The sequence below is a fragment of the Orcinus orca genome, chromosome 9 (assembly GCF_937001465.1).
Source record: "Orcinus orca chromosome 9, mOrcOrc1.1, whole genome shotgun sequence".
NCBI lineage: Eukaryota > Metazoa > Chordata > Mammalia > Artiodactyla > Delphinidae > Orcinus > Orcinus orca.
Window position 1 is genome coordinate 41,601,292 of NC_064567.1, and position 20,677 is coordinate 41,621,968.

Genomic DNA, 20,677 nt, shown 5'->3' on the forward strand with positions numbered 1-20,677 from the left:
CACTCATATTTAAGGTAATTATTGATATGTACGTTCCTGTTACCATTTTCTTAATTGTTATGGGTTTGTTTTTGTAGGTCGTTTTCTTCTCTTGTGTTTCCCACTTGGAGAAGTTCTTTAGCTTTTGTTGTAGAGCTGGTTTGGTGGTGCTGAATTTTCTTAGCTTTTACTTGTCTGTAAGGCTTTTGACTTTTCCATCAAATCTGAATGAGATCCTTGCTGGGTAGAGTAATCTTGGTTGTAGGTTCTTACCTTTCATCAGTTTAAATATGTCATGCCACTCCCTTCTGGCTTGTAGAGTTTCTGCTGAGAAATCAGCTGTTAATCTTATGGGAGTTCCCTTGTATGTTATTTTTCATTTTTCCCTTGCTGTTTTCATAATTTTTCTTTGTCTTTAATTTTTGCCAATTTGATTACTATGTGTCTCGGTGTGTTTCTCCTTGGGTTTATACTGTATGGGACTCTCTGCGCTTCCTGGACTTGGGTGGCTATTTCCTTTCCCATGTTAGGGAAGTTTTAGACTATAATCTCTTCAAATATTTCCTCTAGTCCTTTCTCTCTCTCTTCTCCTTCTGGGACCCCTATAATGCGAATGTTGTTGCATTTAATGTTGTCCCAGAGGTCTCTTAGGCTGTCTTCATTTCTTTTCATTCGTTTTTCTTTATTCTGTTCTGCTGCAGTGAATTCCACCATTCTGTCTTCCAGGTCACTTATCCGTTCTTCTGCCTCAGTTATTCTGCTATTTTTTCCTTCTCGTGTAGTTTTCATTTCAGTTATTGTATTGTTCATCTCTGTTTGTTTGTTCCTTAATTATTCTAGGTCTTTGTTAAACATTTATTGCATCTTCTCGATCTTTGCCTCCATTCTTTTTTCGAGGTCCTGGATCATCTTCACTATCATTATTCTGAATTCTTTTTCTGGAAGGTTGCCTATCTCCACTTCATTTATTTGTTTTTCTGGGGTTTTATCTTGTTCCTTCATCTGGTACATAGCCCTCTGCCTTTTCATCTTGTCTGTCTTTCTGTGAATGTGGTTTTTGTTCCACAGGCTGCAGGACTGTGGTTCTTCTTGCTTCTGCTGTCTGTCCTCTGGTGGATGAGGCTATCTAAGAGGCTTGAGCAAGTTTCCTCCAATTCCACTATTAATACTTTGGTTGGGACTTCCCTGGTGGGAAGCCCTGAACATAGTTTTTGCAATTTGCTTTTCACCTTATGTATGAACAACTTCTATTTCAGTACTTATTTATCTATACATACTTTTCAAAAAGCTGCATAGTGTTCCAATGTATGTCTATACTATGCTTTATTTAACCAAACCTTCACTATCAGATTTTTAGTTTTCATTTTTTACTGTTATGTACAATGAGCTAAAATCATTCCTATATCTTGTTTAAATTTGGGGGAAACTATTTAAAGTGCATAACTGAGTAGGTATATTTTGCAACAGTTCTGAAATTGTGCAATATACTTACATGAATACTTTAACAGTTATAAACTACAGTGTATCCACCACCCTCCAAGTCAAGAAATAAAACATTACTGGCCCCCCAGAATACATCCTCATCCCTTCCCAATTACAGTCCTCTTTTAAGATTTTGACATGCATTATCAAATCGTCCCTTTCCCACAGGTGTCCTTCTGAGAGACGGATCATGAAATAACTGAAATCTGTTGGTTCATGGACTTAATAACAAAATATCAAATTGAATTACATCAAATGACACGTTGGCAGGAGTAAAATTGTACCTTTTATTCCTAGACAGTACTTGAAAATATAATTTAGTTTTGAATTTCAGTTCTCTGTGACTGATATTTCACACAGTTGTAGGCATTTTGGCCTATACTGCCATGTAAGGGAAGCCTCACCTGCCCAAGTAGGTGTCCAACGCAAGTGAGACACTGTTTGTGTCTCATTAGTACAGGAATGGGTTGCTTTCTCAGTTTCTTGTCCTTTTCTATGAGTTGATCATCTCAGTGTCAGATCGATACTGTGCTGGACTTTGATGCAGGTTTAAGAGGAAAGGGGGGAAAAAAGAGGAAAGGGGCCTGAGAGCCAAATGAAGTACAGCCTACTTTTATTGGTATGGGACTTGGTTCTCCAAACTATGAATGTATTGTCCAACTGACCCTTGAACAAGGTGGGAGGGTGGTTTAGGGTGTAGCCCCCCCACCCCTGGAGTGGAAAATCCATGTATAACTTTACAACTGGTCCTCAGTAACTGCACTTCCGCACCCTTGGATTCAACCAACCAGGGATCGGGGATCATGTATTATTGTAGTGCGCAGTTACTGAAAAAAATCCACGTGTGAATGGACCTGCAGTCCAAACCCACGTTGTTCAAGGGTCAACTGTCTATAGATATGTGACGTATGTATATGTGTGTATGTATATGTCATATACTCAGAATTCATTTCCCGTCATTAGCCTGTATACATCAATTAAAAAGGATATTAGTCTTTTTTTTTTTTTTTTGGGGTACGTGGGCCTCTCACTGTTGTGGCCTCTCCCGTTGCAGAGCATAGGCTCCAGACGCGCAGGCTCAGCGGCCATGGCTCACGGGCCCAGCTGCTCCGCGGCATGTGGGATCTTCCCGGTCCGGGGCACGAACCCGTGTCCCCTGCATCGGCAGGCGGACTCTCAACCACTGCACCACCAGGGAAGCCCTAGTCTTTTTTCTATAGAAAAAATCATCTGATTGGCAATAAAGGCTGGCTTTGGTAATTAAATTAAGTAACAGATATGTGCTGCGAAATAAATGAGTGAAATCTGTAGCTCTGAGATTTTCATGAAATTATATTTTAAGCATATGGTAATGGCAAAGGCATATTGAAATTAACAAATTTAAAATTTCCCTCCCTGAGTCTAGTAGATTAAATAAGTTGCTTCCAAGTAAAAGAAAAAGAGGTGTAATTAATAATTATTTGATATTTTGGTATAGGCTTGGGAACCCTGGACATTAAGAGAGTGAATGACACTAACAACTGGGTAGCTAAAAGTGACATAAAAATTGTATTTGAAAATGCCAGTATTTAAAATGCCAGGAATATCATTTCATAACTATTTAAACTCAGAATGAAAACCTTTAGATGTTAACTTAAAAATGCATGAGAGGGTTCATAGTTTAAAAAATTATTTTGGAGTTATAAGGACAACAATTTTTGATGACCATTATTTTAGGTCCTAAGACCAACTTGCAGCCAAGTGAAAAGGAGGTTTCTATGTGATTTGGCCTTTCAGGTAAGAAGGTGATGCCTTCTTCTTTCTCCTCCTCCTTCCTCTTTCTTCTGTTCTCTTCCCCCTCCCTTTCTCCTCCTCCTCCTCCTCCTCTTCCTCCTTCTCATCCTTCATCATCATCAACATCATCAAATGGCTATCACTTATTAAGGGCTTAGGGCTTCCCTGGTGGCGCAGTGGTTGAGAGTCCGCCTGCCGATGCAGGGGACACGGGTTTGTGCCCCGGTCCGGGAAGATCCCACATGCCGCGGAGTGGCTGGGCCTGTGAGCCATGGCCGCTGAGTCTGCGCGTCCAGAGCCTGTGCTCCGCAGCGGGAGAGGCCACAGTGGTGAGAGGCCCGCGTATCGCAAAAAAAAAAAAAAAAAGGTCAATATAAGGGCTTACTCTGTGCCAGGCACTGAACTAAGCAGTCTGTATGCATTATTTATTTATTTTTAATCCTCACAGCACCCCATGAGGTAGAAATTACTATCTCCATTTTATAGTCAAGGTACTAAGACTCCATGTAATAAATGATAGAGCCACTTTTGAGCAAAGGTTGGGCTGATTCCAGAGCCTATGCTCTTGACCACTTTTGTCTGCTTTGTTAAATAGTGGGGTTTGGGCAAAAGCCTCACTGTAATAAAGAGCATGCACTGGCTAGCCTTGTCTTCTACATGTGTATTTCCTCTGGGGATCTAGCTGAATGGACAGGATTCAAGTTAGTGATCCTGGGTTCTATTCATCTCTTACATTCTTTTCACTAAAGATATTACTAGCAATCTAAAGGGGGAAAAATGAATTCCTAGTAGAAGGGGAGTATTTGAAGGTGCTCAAGTGTCCCCCTTCCCCTTCAAATTCTACCTTTCTTAGTCTTGTATGATTGTCCTCGATTAAAAACTAACCAACTCTATGGAGGAAAGTAATTTGAGTCCTGGGTCTTAATTTGATTTTTTTGGATTCTTTTCAATTCCTGTTAACTGAAAGTAGGTTTTGATAGAAAACAGATTAGCGAGAACATTAGGTCACTGGACAGTGGTGGTAGGTCTGGGAGAAAGGAGAAGGATGCAGAAAGGGGAGATAAGGGAGCAAGAAAGTAAAACTTCTTACTTCACAATCTTAAAGAGGGGCAAGTCTACGTTTACATTTATAGATATGAAGAAGTTTAGAAACAATATAAGAAATGGATATGTTGGTTTTGTCTGCCAATAGCCCCTCTAAGCCCCTCACCTCTTTCCAAGTCCATGGTTCTAGTAGGGCTGTCAGTCATGGTGCCTTGCCCTCCACCTCCCCACACCCCTAGGGTCAGTATTTGACCAAGATGGGCCAATCTGAGTACAGTACTACGTCTTCACGGACAAAATGATTAATAGGCATTAGAGTCAAGCAAGGGTAATCAGAATCCTTCAATGAGATCTGATATATGGAAGCCATAGTCTTAAATAACTAGGCTTGAGATCTCCAGTGGCCATTTTCCTACTATGAAGAAAGCCCAACAAGGAATGATACCAATAATATCATTGGGAAATAAATGAAGAATGGGAAAGAAAACTCCTGAATCCAGCCATGCCTTTTTGATGGTTAGCTGATTATCACTTGCAACAAAATAAACTAAATGACATATTTTCAGCATATTTTAAAATATTTGATGACATAATATATTAACAGCTGGACTAAAGCAAGTTAAAATAAATAATGACAAATATTTAAATTTATTTTCAGTTGATTTAAAATATAATGGACAATGTATATCAAGAGTTCAGATCCTCTGACTTAGTAATCATTCTTCTGGGAATATATTTCAAGTATAAGGGCTAAGCAAACCAAGATGTTTATAGAAGCATTATTTTTAAAAATAAAAAACTGTGAACTCACATATCTAAGACTTGAGAAATGGTTAAATAAAATTATGGCATGTTGATATAGTATTTCATTTTGAAACTTCAGCACTGATAAATACGACTATGTAGAAATAAAAAATAACCAAATAGAAATAAAAAGAATTTATAAAAACACTTTTACGTGAAAAAAGGAATTTCTAAAATTGTGTGTGCATACTATTACAACATTATAAAACTATATACATATGAATTTCATTATAAATATGCATACAGATATAATGAAAATCAGAAGAAATAAAAAATAATGATAGTTGCTAACTTAGGATGGTTAGGCTATACAAATTAGACTAGAATTTATTATGAAGTTAAAAATGTTTTAAATAAAAGAAAATCAGAGCTGATAAAAAAATCCTATGAAATAATAAGAAAAATGGTTTCTATTGATAATAAGTCAAAATGAGACCCCCTATCCAAAACGGAGGTTTCTAAATGAATTTTGAAACAAAAAACCAAAAATACAAAAAAAAACCCTGGAGAAGCAATACATAAATGGTGGGGAGCAAAGAAGACCATCTCTCACATGAATCTGAGAAAAAGTATTAATTTATGCTGAGCTTTCTTTTCCTTCTTTAAGCTTATTTTCTTTCATAGGTTTCTTGGCATCCTCACAAACGCAGGTTGTTATAAGGAGAGTGCCTCAAATATTTCCCTTCCTGAAGTGTTACTCTATAAGCTGCAATTTGGGGTGAGAGTGAATAAGAGTGAATAAAAATGGTTGTGTTAACAAAGAATAACTTTCATAGACACAAAATAAAAAGCTGCAAGTGTATAATAATTATAGGAGATTCTAGTCATATGTGCAATAAAATATAATAGATTAAAATACTGAGTTTGGCAGAGGAGTTAGCAGGAAAATGCATGTGGTACAGCTAATCATTAAATGTCAGAGGAAAGTATATAAGAGATAAGAATTAGGTACAATGCTGAAATTCCTGTGTTTTTTTTTTCTCTGCTTTTCTGCGTAGTTAAGGAGCAAGTTTATAGTTAATCAGGGATGTTGCTTTTGGCTACCTGAGATTCCTAGCAGATGTCTGAAGAGGGATGTCCCCCCCATCACTTCTGAACTTTGTCCCTGTGACGCTTTTGCTGACCTCATGGTATTCCTCAATTTGGCCCAGATTTCTGTCCTGTAGTTTTCCCAGACACTCTACTGTCTGCTATTGCATACATGAAAGAGGACATAGATGGTTACCCCAAATCCTACAGGTACGGAAGTTAGAAGTGGTGTTAAACACAGACAAATAGGAAATGCCATAAAATTCAGAGGCTTTCGTATCAACAGCTGTATCAATTATTAACTGACTCACCTTGGGCAAATTACTTATCTCATTTACCTTCTCTGTAAAATGAGTATTATCATTTAGTCAATAATATTCATTGTTATTAAGAAAAAGAGATTGTCCTGGGCAACAGTGATAAAAAATTTGTTTAAGGTATGATATCTAGCCTCAGGGAGCTCACAGACTTATCAAGAGATAATTATCACATGGTAAATGAAATAGATTTCACATAGAAGTACAGACAAAACATCTAAGGATGGGGCAGGGAAAGTTTGCAAGTGAGGGCTCAGGGTTTATCTTGAAGGGATTCAAAGAGATCACTACATAAACACACCTAGCACACTCCACATCTGTAATAAGTACTCGATTAATGTTAAATTGCTTTGTCTTCATTCTGGAATGATCTTAGTTACGAATTCTTGCAACAGAGCTGAGCATTTTGCACTGGGCAACATCAAAGTTGTGAAACATAAATTCCTTCAGGGAGATAAAATCCTGCATTCTTTAAGAATGAGTGTTACAAAGACTATACTCAAGAAGCTGTCCTATTACTCTCTAAAGCCTGGAATTTAACAAATTTTCTTAGTCAAAGCTAGTTTGCTGTTTCAAAGATTCAGCCTAGTTTACAAACCCTAGGGAGTCACGACACAAAGAAAGAAACTAAGAAGACAAGATTTTTCTCAAGAACTTTGGCCTTTTCTATTGACCAGTTATGAAACTACTTAATTGTTATGCGTGTTTTTGGCAATATTTTTCGAGATAAGATAGAAAGTACAAAACCTTTGAAATGTGAAATACTTTGAATGAATGAAGTGGGTTTCTAGTGCACGGTATTTGAAGCACTTGACTTAGTTGTCATTCCCTTTCCTTAACCCATGTCAGTTAAATCAATCAATTATCCTGCTGATCCCAGATCTGGCCTCAGAATCTTAACACAACTAATTAGGAAGCCACCACCAACATAAAGAAATTGCTGCAGTTACTGGAAGCGAAATGGGAGGGATGGTGGAGAAAGCGAAATGGGAGGGATGGTGGAGAAAGCGAAATGGGAGGGATGGTGGAGAGTGTAATAAAAAAGGATGAGGCTTGTCCTTAAGAATGGCACAGTGAAAAATAGGCCTTAAGAAGGGGGAGGTAGACATGCATGTCTGGTAGTGTGAGGTCCGTCTTATCTCCTGTGGCATAGCTAGACCTCTCTGAACTTACAGTGTCGGCTGGGCTTGTGGAAAGGCAGTGGATTGGTTTTAATGAGCATATAATCTGGGGGAAATGTGAGAAAAAGTTGGAAAAAGCTGAGGAAAGGAAGAGTCAAGTCAAATTACTGTTTGCCTTTTGCAAACTGCCCCCAGTCCACTTCGATACAGCAGATCCCTCACTTTCCTCTTCTGCTTTTGGCTGAGACATAAACTGGCTGGGTTGCAGAAGGGCCTGGGATACTGCCCTTACTCTATTTTGTCTTACAGTCATTTGTGGGCTTGTCTTATTTTCTCCTAAGTTGGAAACCCCTTGAAGGCAAGTATATCTTACTGTTCTTTGTGTCCTCTATTATAGTGAGTAGCACAAATATTATTATTGTAAATGGTGAACATTAAGTATTGTTGCAGTTGAGCTAAGAACTGACATTCCTCTGCATATAATGGTCTCTGATCCAAAGGATATATTGCATCCTATGAAACAGATTCTCATCCTTTCAGGGTGCTGTCTTCCAAATGGCACTATAACTAGGGAGTTTATCTCAGTGGCAGCATCCCCTTCAGTCAGGCCTGGTCTACAAATGAGAGCAACACAGAGCTTTACAAGGATGTGGGAGCTCCCCTCACTCATGTATTTCTCAATGCCTTAGTGAAGTGAGTGTCTTCTGGGCCTTCTCATGGAACGTTGAAGGGGACAAGTGGGTGTGCAGGTAACACACAATACATTTAACATACCTATTTCCCTAGGCCCTTGGATTCCTTTATCTACATGATGTAGATAGCTCTGGTATCTCAGCTATATTAAATGTAGGCCATGGTTGAGTCCAAGTTTCAGTCGACCAATCAATCGTGAGAGCTACCTTCAGCTTCCTGAACTAACACATCAAGTCTGGAATCTACTAAGTGCACTATATCCATTAATTTGGCTCAATCTAGTGCTGTATTTCACCCTCCGAGGTATAACACTCTTAGAATATACTTCCTATTTCTGCTGATATAGATTAGTAAAGTCTTGCAATTATCTTGGTGTGTAAGCTATTTCTTCCTGGGTCACTGTGTGTACCTGTCGCCATGGAGAATGCTGAGATTTAACCCTAGTTTTAGGTCTAGGGGCAGTAGTGGGTGGTTATAGTGTGTCTCGTGGAGAATAAATATTCCCTTTTAAGGCATCTTCCCTGGTGAGGTTCTCACAGAGTTTTTAAGCAAAGGAAGGCTAGTCTCCAGAGGGCAAACTTCTTTCTTTAATAGAGGTAGCTTGGAGTGACTTGTAGTTTCAAGATGATTAGCTTCATCTGTGTTCAAGCAGCTGTCCCCATTCCAATTTTCAGGATCCCATTCTTTCTCATTCAATGCTTTAACTTTTATGTAAAAAATGAAAAAAAATTTAACCATTTTATTTTAGTAATAATGATGATGATAATAATGTTAAAAAATGCAGGCTGCATCCTACTTTGGGTTTCCCTTTTTCTTTCTTGGCACACTTTTTCTTTTTGCCTAGTACACTTTGTTTTTTTCTGTAACCCTGGTCTTTCTTCTCTGCCCATTCTTTTCTGTTTTTTCCTTTTAAAAATGTTTAAAGGTTACACTCCATTTTTTAAAGGTTACACTCCATTTACAGTTATTACAAAATATTGGTTACATTCTCCATGTTGTATAATACATCCTTGTAGCCAATCTTATGCCCAATAGTTTGTACCTCTCACTCCCCCACCTGTATACCACTCGCCCCCGCCACTGATAACCGCTAGTCTGTTGTGTGAAAAATTTGATGGAACTGCGAATACAACTATTGCTACAATTCAGCAATCCATATAATAAAATTTTGTGCTTGATTTTTGACAATATCACCCCTGTGTCTGAAAGAACTAAAAGATTCTTTTATAGTTATCATGGAAGCTTTCTGGTCTTAGACTGTGGCTTGAGCTGAGAGTTGAAAGAAACGAGCTTGTGATTTCCTTTCTATAAGTGCTAAAGGACACTCAGAAGACTCTATGCCATACTATTGTCCTTAGAGACATCTTAACTGCCATAATGGTCAAGTGCAGCATGGAGCTGGGCAATCTCTTGCTTCAGCTGACATGTCATCACGATCAACCACAGATGACAGTTTGCTTACTTTAATGCCCTCATCTCACTTCTCAATGGGGAGGAACCCAGCCAAAGGGCATGACCAAGGCAATCCTCAAATTCTTTGTGTGTTTCTCTCCTGGGATCACTACTGATACCAATTCTGTATCAGTTAGGGTCCAATCAAGAGACAGAAATCAAACAATATTTTGAACATGGAAGGTTAAATATAAAGAATTACCATTTATAACAAGGAACTGGAGTGATAAGGAGATGGATAGCAAAGAACTAAGAAAATGCTAAAGAATATAGGAAAATCAGATATAGTGATCATCTACTGCCCTAAGGGCTGAGATAGACCCTCCTTGAAGAAGTCCAGTGACTGTGGCTCATTTGATGTCAGAGAAGTTTGCTGAGGGAGAAAAGCTGGCTAAGGGGTGTGAGGGGAAGCTATTCATGAACAGTGTTGTACTGGTGGTACTCCATGTGAAGCCATTTGATGGGGTTCCAGGGAAAGATGCTCATGGGTGTTGCCTGCAAAGTTGCCTGTTCATGGGAGGTGCTACACACTGCTGGCCACTGGGCACTGCTGGAACTGAGAGCTGCAGAAGCCACATGTGCTGTAAGAGCCTGCCTAAGGGAGCACACTACACTACACAGGTAGAGAATTCTATTCTTCCTCTAGTGTCCCTCCAGTGCTCTTTACTGACAAAGCTTAATATCATGAAAGCTGGAAAAGGAGAAGTATTGATATTTACAGGATTTATTTCTATTATCACAAAGCAGGCAATGAACAGTGTTTTGGGGCCCTTGAGGCAGTAACTTGGTAAATGGCTCAAAAACCCATTTCCTTTAACTGGAAAAACCTTACAATGAGGACTAAATTTTGTTGCTGCTCTGAAAGGCATTACAAATGGCCCCTTCAAGAAGCTGATAAAGGGCTTCCCTGGTAGTGCAGTGGTTAAGAACCCGCCTGCCAATGCAGGGGACACGGGTTCAAGCCCTGGTCCAGAAAGAGCCCACATGTCATGGAGCAACTAAGCCCGTGCACCACAACTACTGAGCCTGCGCTCTAGAGCCCACGAGCCACAACTACTGAAGCCCGCGCACCTAGAGCCCATGCTCCGCAACACAAGAAGCCACCGCAATGAGAAGCCCATGCACCGCAACGAAGAGTAGCCCCGGCTCGCTGCAACTAGAGAAAGCCCGCGCACAGCAACGAAGACCCAATGCAGCCAAAAATAAATAAATAAATAAATAATAGCTGATAAAAACCATGGACTCTCCCTCCAGATAAATGCACAGTCCTATAGATAATTCAGGGTATGTCTCTGGACCCAGATTAAGAACCCCTGAGTTAGGCCCATGACTACTCTCCATGTTCAATTTAGTGATTATTCTTACCTTTATTTGAATGCAGTGTAGCAAATTTAATATTCCCAAACTCAGCTAAACTATATTTACTTTTAGCAAAAAAGATAAACATTTATAAACATTTGAGAAATATAGCCAATAGAGTTAGATAGTTCTAATTTTGGGGGGAGGAACTTGGTGAAACATCTCTGGGAAGAGAGGCTAAATGCCAGAGGAAGGGCATGCAGTTGTGAACCAACTGCAAGGTTACTATTGGGATTTGGACTTGGATAGCTGCATACAGAAGGAACAGGGTATCCATTATGACCTGCTGTGCTTTGGTAAGGTACATTATGGTAACTGGCCTCCAGTATGACAGGAGGTCCTTACCTCCTAGTATTCATGCTCATACTACTCTCCTCCTACAATGACTCAGGGCTGGCCTATGTGACCAAATAGCGCACCATGTAGGTGACAATGTAAGATTTCCGAAACTAAGTCATGAAAGGCATTGCTGCTTCAGCCTTGGTCTCTAGGATTCCCTCATTCTGGGGGAATCCAGCTGTCTGGTTGTAAGGACATTCAAAAGCAGTCCTGTGGAGGGACCCACATGGGGAGGAACAGAGACTTCACACCAAAGCCAGCCCAACTTGCCAGCCTTAGGAGTAAGCCATCTTGGAAGTAGATCCTCCAGTTCCAGTCAAGCCTTCCGATAACCAAATGCCAGCTGAAATCCTGACTGCAATTTCAAGAGAGACTCAAAACCAGAACCAACAGCAAAGACTCCCAAAATTCTGACCCAGTTTTAGGGGCAATTTGTTTTGCAGAAATAAATAACTAATACATATATTTAGGTCAAAATTCTTTCGAGGATGAAAAATATAAGGGATTTCCCCTTCCCCCCCTTCCTCTGGTCACCTAAAGGAGGTCAGTGAGATGCTATTTGCTACAATTTTCTCCAAGTGTTATGATAAATAAGTCAGTGGATTAACTCATCAGAGAAATTAGACTTCTGTCTTACCCAAATGGTCGCTCTAAGAACTGACTAGATACATAGTTTCTGAAAAGCAGGAAATCCAACTGCTAAACTACCTTATGAAGATTTATATTAATACAGAAATAGAAATATAGACGTGTCCTTATGAAGACTATTCTAGGGAAATCATGTGTCGAAATGCTCATTATGGTCACCATAATTGAGGAGGGCTATGCAAAGTAGTGTGTTCAAAGGTGAGTCACTGTTCTGAGTGATCTGGAAACTATTCTTAAGAATGGTTGAAGAATCTGGGGATGTTTAGTTTGGATAAGATGTAGACAGCATTTAACCATTTGAAGGGCAGACGTGGAATAAAAGTAAACATATTTTGAATTAATCAAGAGGAGAAAAGTGGCCTAATGACAAATTATAGCAATGCAGATTTTAATTCACTTATAATAACCATGGCTGTTTGACAATAGGTCATGCTGTAGTGAAAACTATGGTGCTCCCTTTCCCTGGAAGAGTTTAAGCCAAAGTTGGCTGATTGCCTTTCAGAGATGTCCTAAGAATGATTCTGGCAGTACTTGGAAAGCTGATCTAGATGACCTCTAAGATGCTGTTCCTGAAAGCCTTTTCCTCCTGAATGTGTCTTGTTATGAATGAATATCTTTAAGTTCAGTGTAGTGGAAAGAGTGTGTATTACAGAGGAATCAGAATTCTATTTGGAAGTTACTAGCTGTGTGACTTGGGGCAAGACATTTAGCCTTTCTGAGCTTCACTGACCTCACTACCTCTCAGGGCTGTTCTGAAAATTCATTAAATGACACATCACTTAAATCACCCACTTGGCATTCAATGCATGTGTGGTTTTCTTCATTCCATTTTCTACAATATGGTTTATAATCAAACATCTGGGACCAATTAAGATTTTGAAAGTGCAGTGTTGAAATGAGCTAATTTTCCTAGGCTTGAAATGTAGGATTTCACTTGTTTTTAAACAATAAATTTGATTGAGATTTGATTAGATGCTTTGTGGCACAGCATCTTAAAAAAAAAAGACAAGTTTGGTGTAAATAGAAATAGAAGGAATCAATCAGAAGCCAGATGGCTATCATCATCTTTGAAATTTGCAACTGCAAGATCATCACTTGACTAAAGTCTTTCTTCCCAAGAGAGTTATCATAAAAACAAAAACAAAAAACCCAAAACACTGAAAACTATATTATTCAACATCATAAAGTATTTTACCTTCCTGGAAGGTATTCCAAATTTTAGTAAGAAAAGCTCAGTAATAAGCACTTTATTTTCTTTAAAATTTTAAAAGAAACTGGAATCTCACAGAAGGAGTCAATATAAGCTTTTCTAGCTGTCCTCCTTCCCAATTAAAAGAATTAGAAGTAAATATCCCACAAATACTGGAAATCAGTTTTATTATTTACAAATAATTTTCTTTACGTATTTTACTTTGTCAACAAAGAAAGTTACTCCATTGGCAGAAATCACCCTGAAGTACTGAACTAGCTACTAAAATTATGTGTATTGAACAGTTAATATTGTTAAAGTAGATTTGGCCTTAACAATCACAAATCCTTTATTATCTATTAGCATCCTCCCCTTAAGCATTCTCATTAGAGGCTGTCTTTAAGTAGCAAATGGTAACTGAGATGTGTAGTTGTTCTTTCACATTTCCCCTTCTTATGTGCAACACGGACAAAGAACAACAAACAGCTCACAGCAGCCTCTAAGTAACTGCTATCTTGCATCCCCTCCATGCTGTTTTTCCTACTCCAAATTCCAAGTTAAACACTATCAATAGTCTAGGGACTACCCTTTCATACATTTTTCTATAAACACATACACGTAATTTAACAAAAATGGGATCATATTTACATACTGTTTTTATTGTGGGCAAGTTCCACAGCATCAAAAGCATTTTTAGGTTGTTAATTCAGGTGGCTGTAAAGCAAAAAAAAAAAAAATCATTTCTGTCAGATACTCTATCATCTTTATACTCATATATTTCAAATTCTTGAATGTTCATTACATTTTAAAATGATTTTGTCCATGTTAGTGAACCTCTGATGAACTCTACTTTAAGTAGTGTCTATCCAGTGAAATGCACATTCTGTCAATATTAATATATATCTCATTAATAATGTACATTTCAGAGTGCCAAGGGGGATGACCACATTACTCTAAGGGGTTCCCGGAAGTGTGAGTCACAGGCATAAGTGACAGGAGCCGCAGGCTTGGGTGGTGGTGCTTGTGGCAGTTGCGGTTGGGGAGACTTCCTCCTGCCTTAAACAGGAACTGGACATGAAAGAATTCTTAGAGCAGACAGCTTGGGACTTATATGGTGGCACACTTATGCTATAAAGGATTCAGCCTCTTTCAATTGTTCTGTTCTGCGATCCTTGTAATACAGGCCTTTGTTCTCCTGTTTGTTGCTTCAGGACTGAGCTGTGGCTGCCCCACTGCCAGCATCACATTCCTCCAGTAAGAAAGACAGGTGTAGAGGGCAAGGATGAGCTCTGGTCTGCAGAACATGTTCATCTGAAAGCTCCCCTGGAAGCCCCAGTAGCAACTTCACCTTTCATCTTATGGGCTACAAGTGTGTCGAATGGCTGCTGCTAGATGTAAGGGAGCTAGAAAAAGTACTTGTAGCTAGAATTAAGTTAAGGTACTATTAAGATGACTAGATACTAGGTAGAAAAAGGGTCTGCTACAGGAAATCCAAGTCATAGTAAACTGTTCTCATTCCATGACAAGAAATAAAGGAAACTTCACTCTTATTTTAGAAGAGCATTGAGAGGGTATGGCTAAGATATGGTAGGTGTCCTATCACAAAGAAAGAGGTGAAGGAGGAGAGGGTGTAAGGGATCCTGGGGCACTAGCTGTTGAGAGGAAGAATTTCCTCTTGGTCTCTAACTTTCACTAACTCCTCTGCAGCTGAGAGGGGAAGAGACCAGGTCTCCAAAGCCCCCTACATTATCTGCTTGTATTCACCTATAAGTGGAAGCCTGGACCTGTGCAAATGCACATCTCAACTTACTGCACTGACTCCTAAACCTGTGCAGAAAATGGAGAGTAAGTCGGCTTTGGGCAATAGCCTGAAACTTCGCGTTCCCACGTGTAAACCATAAACCAGAAAATAACACTGCCAACCGTCTTCATCTCCCACTGTGCTGAACACACAGTAGGTGCTCAGTAAACAAACACTTGCCAACTTTTGAGAAAACGGAGAGGAAATACATGGAAATTAATAGTTAGTTGAGAGACTGATATACGCCAGAACTGTACCAGATGGCTTTCCTACATAGCTCATTTAATCAACAGCACACAGTCAGGTGGCCATTACCGTCCCCATTTACAGAAGTAAACTGAGGCTCAGGAAGGTTAGCCAGGGTCACACGGAAAGTAGAGGTAGACTGAAAGCCTTCTCCTTATGCAATGTACCCCCAGTCCCTCCTTCCCCAAAGCTCCAGGTACCGTGCTTTGCAGACAGTCGACACAAGAAATTATGGTCAGAAGTCTGATTGAGCATCAGCGAGGACACTAACTTTTGAAGAGACAGCTCTAAGGATGAGGAACACTTCCCAAGTCTTCCGGGTGTGGTCAAAACAGAATGTGCTAACGCCAGCGAAGCGAGTGGAGGTCCGAGTACCGCTGGGGAGGCAATGCGGAGCGAATGGCCTGGCCTGGCGGGCTCAACACGCCCGACTAACTTCGAGGCGACGCAGAACTCGGCACCAGCCGCCCTGGGCCGCCAGGGGCGGTCGGCGGCGGGACCTGGAGGGCAGCGCGCGGGGGCGAGCCGCCCCTGACGCACTTCCGCCCTGCGTTTTCCGGCTTAAAGGGGACCCGGACCTTCTTCACAACAACAACAAAACAGGCGCGCTCGCGGCCGGCGCCCCTATTCTAGTCCCCGCCCTCCTGCCACCTGTCGCCGTCTCGGCCGCGCCCCGCCTTGCGCTCCAGCTGCCCTGCCGGAGGGGTCAGGCGGAGAGCCCTTCGGCCAACTTCTCCCGCTGCCGCCGCGCCGCCTCGCGAGATCCAGGGCCGGGCCGTGGGCGCCGCCGAGCAGTAGGAAGGGAGCGGCCGCCGCGGAGGACGCTCGGCCGTACTGTGTGATCGGTGGCCGTGCCCGGGGGAGGAGGGCGGCGGTGGCGGGCCCCGCAGCCATCTCTCAGGTAGCCCTGCCTGTCGCGGCTGGCCGCCCTGAGCGGCCCGTCCCCTTCTCCAGCCCGCGTGGCGGGGCCGTCGCGTCGGGGCCTTGTTGCGTTTCAGCTTAGGGGTCGCGGCGGGGCGGGGCGGGGCGGTGGCTCGGGCTGTCGCGCCCTCACCCCTCTCTACCTTCTCACCGCTTTCTCTCTCCCCTTGGCTTCCCTCTGCAGTCCGGAGCCCGGCGGAGCCCGAACCTGGCGGGGAAAACTGCACCCCCGGCCGGGCCCCCAGACCCCGCCGCCGCCGCCGCCTCCGCCCCTGGCCATCATCCTTGGCACCGGCAATGGCCTTTGTATCGCCCGATGCACTTGTGACTGACTTGGACAAGGAATAAGAACCCATTCGCTTCCGTCCCCATCCCAGCCGCGCCGGCAGTAACCACCTCGGCTCATTTGGGCTTAACTGCTGCTCCTTTTGACTCTGTTCGACCTTGGAGGCACCATGGACCAAAATGGGATGGAGATTCCTGTGACCCTCATCATTAAAGCACCGAATCAGAAATACAGTGACCAGACTATTAGCTGCTTCTTGAACTGGACCGTGGGGAAACTAAAAACTCATCTGTCTAACGTGTACCCTAGCAAACCAGTAAGTGTCTAAAACCTGGGCGCAGCTGCTCTGGCCAGCAGATTTTCGTGTCATATACTCCCTTACTCCCTGCTTATCCCCACCCCTCTTGAGTCAAATAGGTCTCTTTGACTGCAAAGTATTTTGACTGCGAAGTATTTTGCGTTCGGAGGTTATGCGACTCTCTTGAGTGTCTGAACCATCATTAATATCTTCCTGATGAGGTCCAGTTAATTAGTAAGTGTTATTAGTAAGTGAAATATCAAGGCACATGAGAATTGGCAGGCATACAATAGGACCGTTTTCCTTGGACTCAAAGTCATCAACCTAAAATGGGAATGACAGGTGCATCCTTTAAAAAAAAGATAAACACTGCAATACATACTCAAGCTTTTATTGCTTATTAGATTAAAATTCCTTTTTATTTTCAACATCTGGCCCAGAAATTTGCTCATTGCTGAAGAGCGAATTTTGAAATAAGTATGTGACCCCTATGAAAGTTATACTTTACACACTAGTATATATGTTTCAAGAAGCAAAGAGTTATACGTTTTAGATTCACTTTCTTCTGCCCCTTCCTCTCTCATTTTCCTCCTGTAGAGGACACAGAAATTTTCTTCATTTAGAGGAGAACAGTCCTTCCACACCCCCACCATTTGGTGCATCATTTTATTCCTTTCATAAAGCCATTTGTAAATTACTGCAGCAGTGTTTTTCATTCTGAATCACATCTGGATATTGCAAAGGTAATAAATAAAATAGACAGTACGGCTCTATCTGTCCCCAAAGTTAGATTTGAAAGTTATCAACACAGTTGATAACTAAATCTTGGAATAATTTAGAAAAGTATAATGTTGTGTAGTGTGTATGAAAGTTAGGCTTTCATGTTCTCCATTGTGTAAAAATTTCATTCCTGAATAAGTAGTTTTCAGTGATTACTAAACCTTTTTTTTTAATTAATGAAGAAGCTTGGATTTTTAGGGTGGGAAATATTTTTGGCATCTGGCAAATTTAAGCCAGCAGCAAGGATGTGTTGGAAGGCAACTGTGCTTTCTAGGTTTTACTTAACACTTGTTTTGTGCAAATAAGTAAGGAAGGCACTTGATCTATATTAAGGCAACTGTGCTTTCTAGGTTTTACTTAACACTTGTTTTATGCAAATAAGTAAGGAAGGCATTTGATCTATATTAAGATGTTAATGAATTAGGACTGTTTCAGTGTTACAGTATTAAGTTTAGTTAGGCATTTAGGCTTCTAGAATAGCTATAGAAATAGGGTGGTTATTGCAAAAACAGGTGGTTTAGAAAAACAACTCTTAGTTGGCAGTAGCTATGTTTGTCAGTACTTTTTGATTACAAATATTTTTAGTAGGAGAAATAAAAACCCTGAAGTATTTAAGTACTTGGAACAAAATAGTTGGAACTCTCATTCAAATCTTTTCTTGAAAGGTAAGATTTACACAGGGGTAACAATTTCTCTTTAAAAGTTTCTGCTTTACAAAAGATTTCCTATTGCATATGACTCATTTTACACATTTTTAAAGTAGAAAATAGCTTTTCAGGATAGGCAGAATTGAAAGCTTTAGACTTCCATAGTAGTGTTCATAACATAGCCATTCCTAAGTACATTATTGAGCATATATCTAAGTACTTAGTTATATGTTCAAGTGTATACTTATGTGAGGATCTTTTACATTATATGATTAAACCAAAAGGGACTTGGTTCGCACTGTGATAGAACAAGAGTTATCACTTTTCTGAAACTTTTTCTTTTTTAAAAAGTAAGAGAGGAGTGTGAACCCTATTTGTCTTACCTGCTCCTGGGATAAGCCTGTTTTTGGCAGGAGTTCTGCCATCTTAGCACTTATCTCAGTGGAGTGCTATCAGTGCCCATGTGGATCAGTCAGCTGCTGGAGGACAGATCAGTTGCAAACTTCACTACACCCGGCCCTCCTAAGCTGCTTGCTTCTAGTACACACCGGAGGCACTTTTGGAAGGTATACCAAATAATTTGCAGCCTATTAATTACCTAACCTTGTGGCAAACCTTTTTTCCTCTTCCAGCAAGTTTTCTCCAAGTGAATTGTAATATCTGAAGTTTATTTCTAGGTTAATGAAGGTGGGGATGGTGTACATGTGTTTCTTTTCTTTTCTTTCTTTTAAAAATAAATTTATTTATTTATTTATTTAATTTTTGGCTGCATTGGGTCTTCGTTGCTGTGTGAGGGCTTTCTCTAGTTGTGGCGAGCGGGGGCTACTGTTCGTTGCGGTGCGCAGGCTTCTCATTGCGGTGCCTTCTCTTGTTGCGGAGCACCAGCTCTAGGCGCACAGGCTTCAGTAGTTGTGGCTCGCGGGCTCTAGGGTGCGGGCTCAGTAGTTGTGTCGCACGGGCTTAGTTGCCCCGTGGCATGTGGGATCTTCCCAGGCTAGGGATCAAACCCATGTCCCCTGCATTGGCAGGCTGGTTCTTAACCACTGCACCACCAGTGAAGCGCACATGTGTTTATTTTCATAGAACTTCACTGAAAACTTTGAAAGGTTATTCACACACTCACATTCTAGCTTTTTTTATCACTTAGAACTGATTTGAAGTATCACAGTTGTTTAACAGACCAACTGTTTACTGATACTCCAAAGCCATAGGTAGTCCTCAGCATAGGAATTGGAGTCCTTAAAGTTTACTTGTAAAGTTGTTATTTAGAATGGAGAAATTTAACAATATAAGCAATATTATATTGTTGATTTAATATAAAGGAAGCTTAGATTCTTATGACCCCCCACAATGACTACTTAACATTGATTCTGTTTTTAAGTGTCTCAAGTGCTGTTTGGTGTTTAACAGATCATTTCTTATGCCTGATTCCTTGCGCATGAGAAAGGTGGAGGTGGGTGGACTTGGAAGCATAGAAGGATTTAGTGCCTGGTAGAAGCAAGTGTTCCCCAGCGTGAAGTAGAACAGTTCGTAGACACTGCTCTTATTGCATCTGATGGGTCAGGGGAGGTAGAGGGCCTTGATCCCTGTGGACGGTGGCTTCTAGGAAAATAAATGAGAGCTGCTGGAGGGAGAAGAATGGAGATTTGAAGTTGTTCTTTTAGGATCTCTACAAGGATAGGTCACATGCCTACATGCTGTTAATGGAATTCTGGCTAAACTCTGCAACAGTGTGTAAAATCTTAAGATTTTAGCTTTATGGTCAGATATTGACTTCATTTAATCACAGATAATCTCCATTTGCATGGATATTTTAAATTCAACCTCCCCTCCCCTCAATAAACCCACCACAAATATACCCCTCCTTCCAAAGCACACTTTCTTGGGCTTCATTTATTTATTTAATTAGGAATTTATTGACCTGGCATTTGAAGGTCTATGTACATACTAAGCAAAAAGGTGGTAAGAGTCCTTTGCTCTTAAAAAGCTCAGGTCTAGTGGGGGATACAGACATATAAGTAAATAACTACAATATTATGTACTAGTGTTATATAAGAGGGATATACTGAGTGCTGTAGGAGCACTGGAAGGGAATGGTCCACTCTGGAGTGAGGGTAAGGGAATGTGTAGCTGTTTTAAGAAGAGATTCACAGGGACATTTTTCTTAAAGAGTTAATAAGTTTTAATCAGATTAGATCATAGTTTCTTTTCTTTTTTTTAACTGTTCTTTCACAGCTGTTGTTGCACTGATGATTCTAAATGCTTTATATTATTATAGTACTTAGTAGTATAGTACTATGTTAAAGGATTATAGCTCCATAATGGGCTAAAAGGGGAAAGTGTTTTCTAGTTAGGAAGCAAGGCAATTGCCACATTTACACAGAAGATTACAAAGTCATTATTAAAAACCTCAGGTGTGAAACTGAGCTCTGGTGGAGTTTTGTTTAACTTTGAATGGTATTGATAATT

General features: G+C 40.7%; 1 protein-coding gene and 1 long non-coding RNA gene across 7 annotated transcripts in view; one reads left to right on the forward strand and one right to left on the reverse strand.

Moving 5' to 3' along the window:
* LOC117201347 (uncharacterized) overlaps nt 1-15,688 on the reverse strand; it is a 95,458-nt gene extending 79,770 nt beyond the window's left edge. For 3 of the 4 annotated variants that reach the window (XR_004483355.2, XR_007479429.1, XR_007479428.1), the window contains exons 1-2: nt 15,477-15,608; nt 13,882-13,943 (exon numbers count right to left, since the gene is read on the reverse strand). This is a non-coding gene — a long non-coding RNA (uncharacterized LOC117201347). Of the gene's footprint in view, nt 1-13,881; nt 13,944-15,476 lie in introns of all 4 variants that reach the window. The other variant, XR_007479427.1, reaches the window with a different exon arrangement.
* A 962-nt stretch (nt 15,689-16,650) lies between these two features.
* Nucleotides 16,651-20,677, forward strand: part of HERPUD2 (HERPUD family member 2) — a 41,560-nt gene continuing 37,533 nt past the window's right edge. For 2 of the 3 annotated variants that reach the window (XM_012533049.3, XM_012533051.3), the window contains exon 1: nt 16,667-16,799. Coding sequence is in view for 1 of the 3 variants with exons in the window: in XM_049715223.1 (XP_049571180.1) it covers nt 16,653-16,799 (147 nt within the window). In the remaining 2 variants the exon portion in view is untranslated. Of the gene's footprint in view, nt 16,800-20,677 lie in introns of all 3 variants that reach the window. The other variant, XM_049715223.1, reaches the window with a different exon arrangement.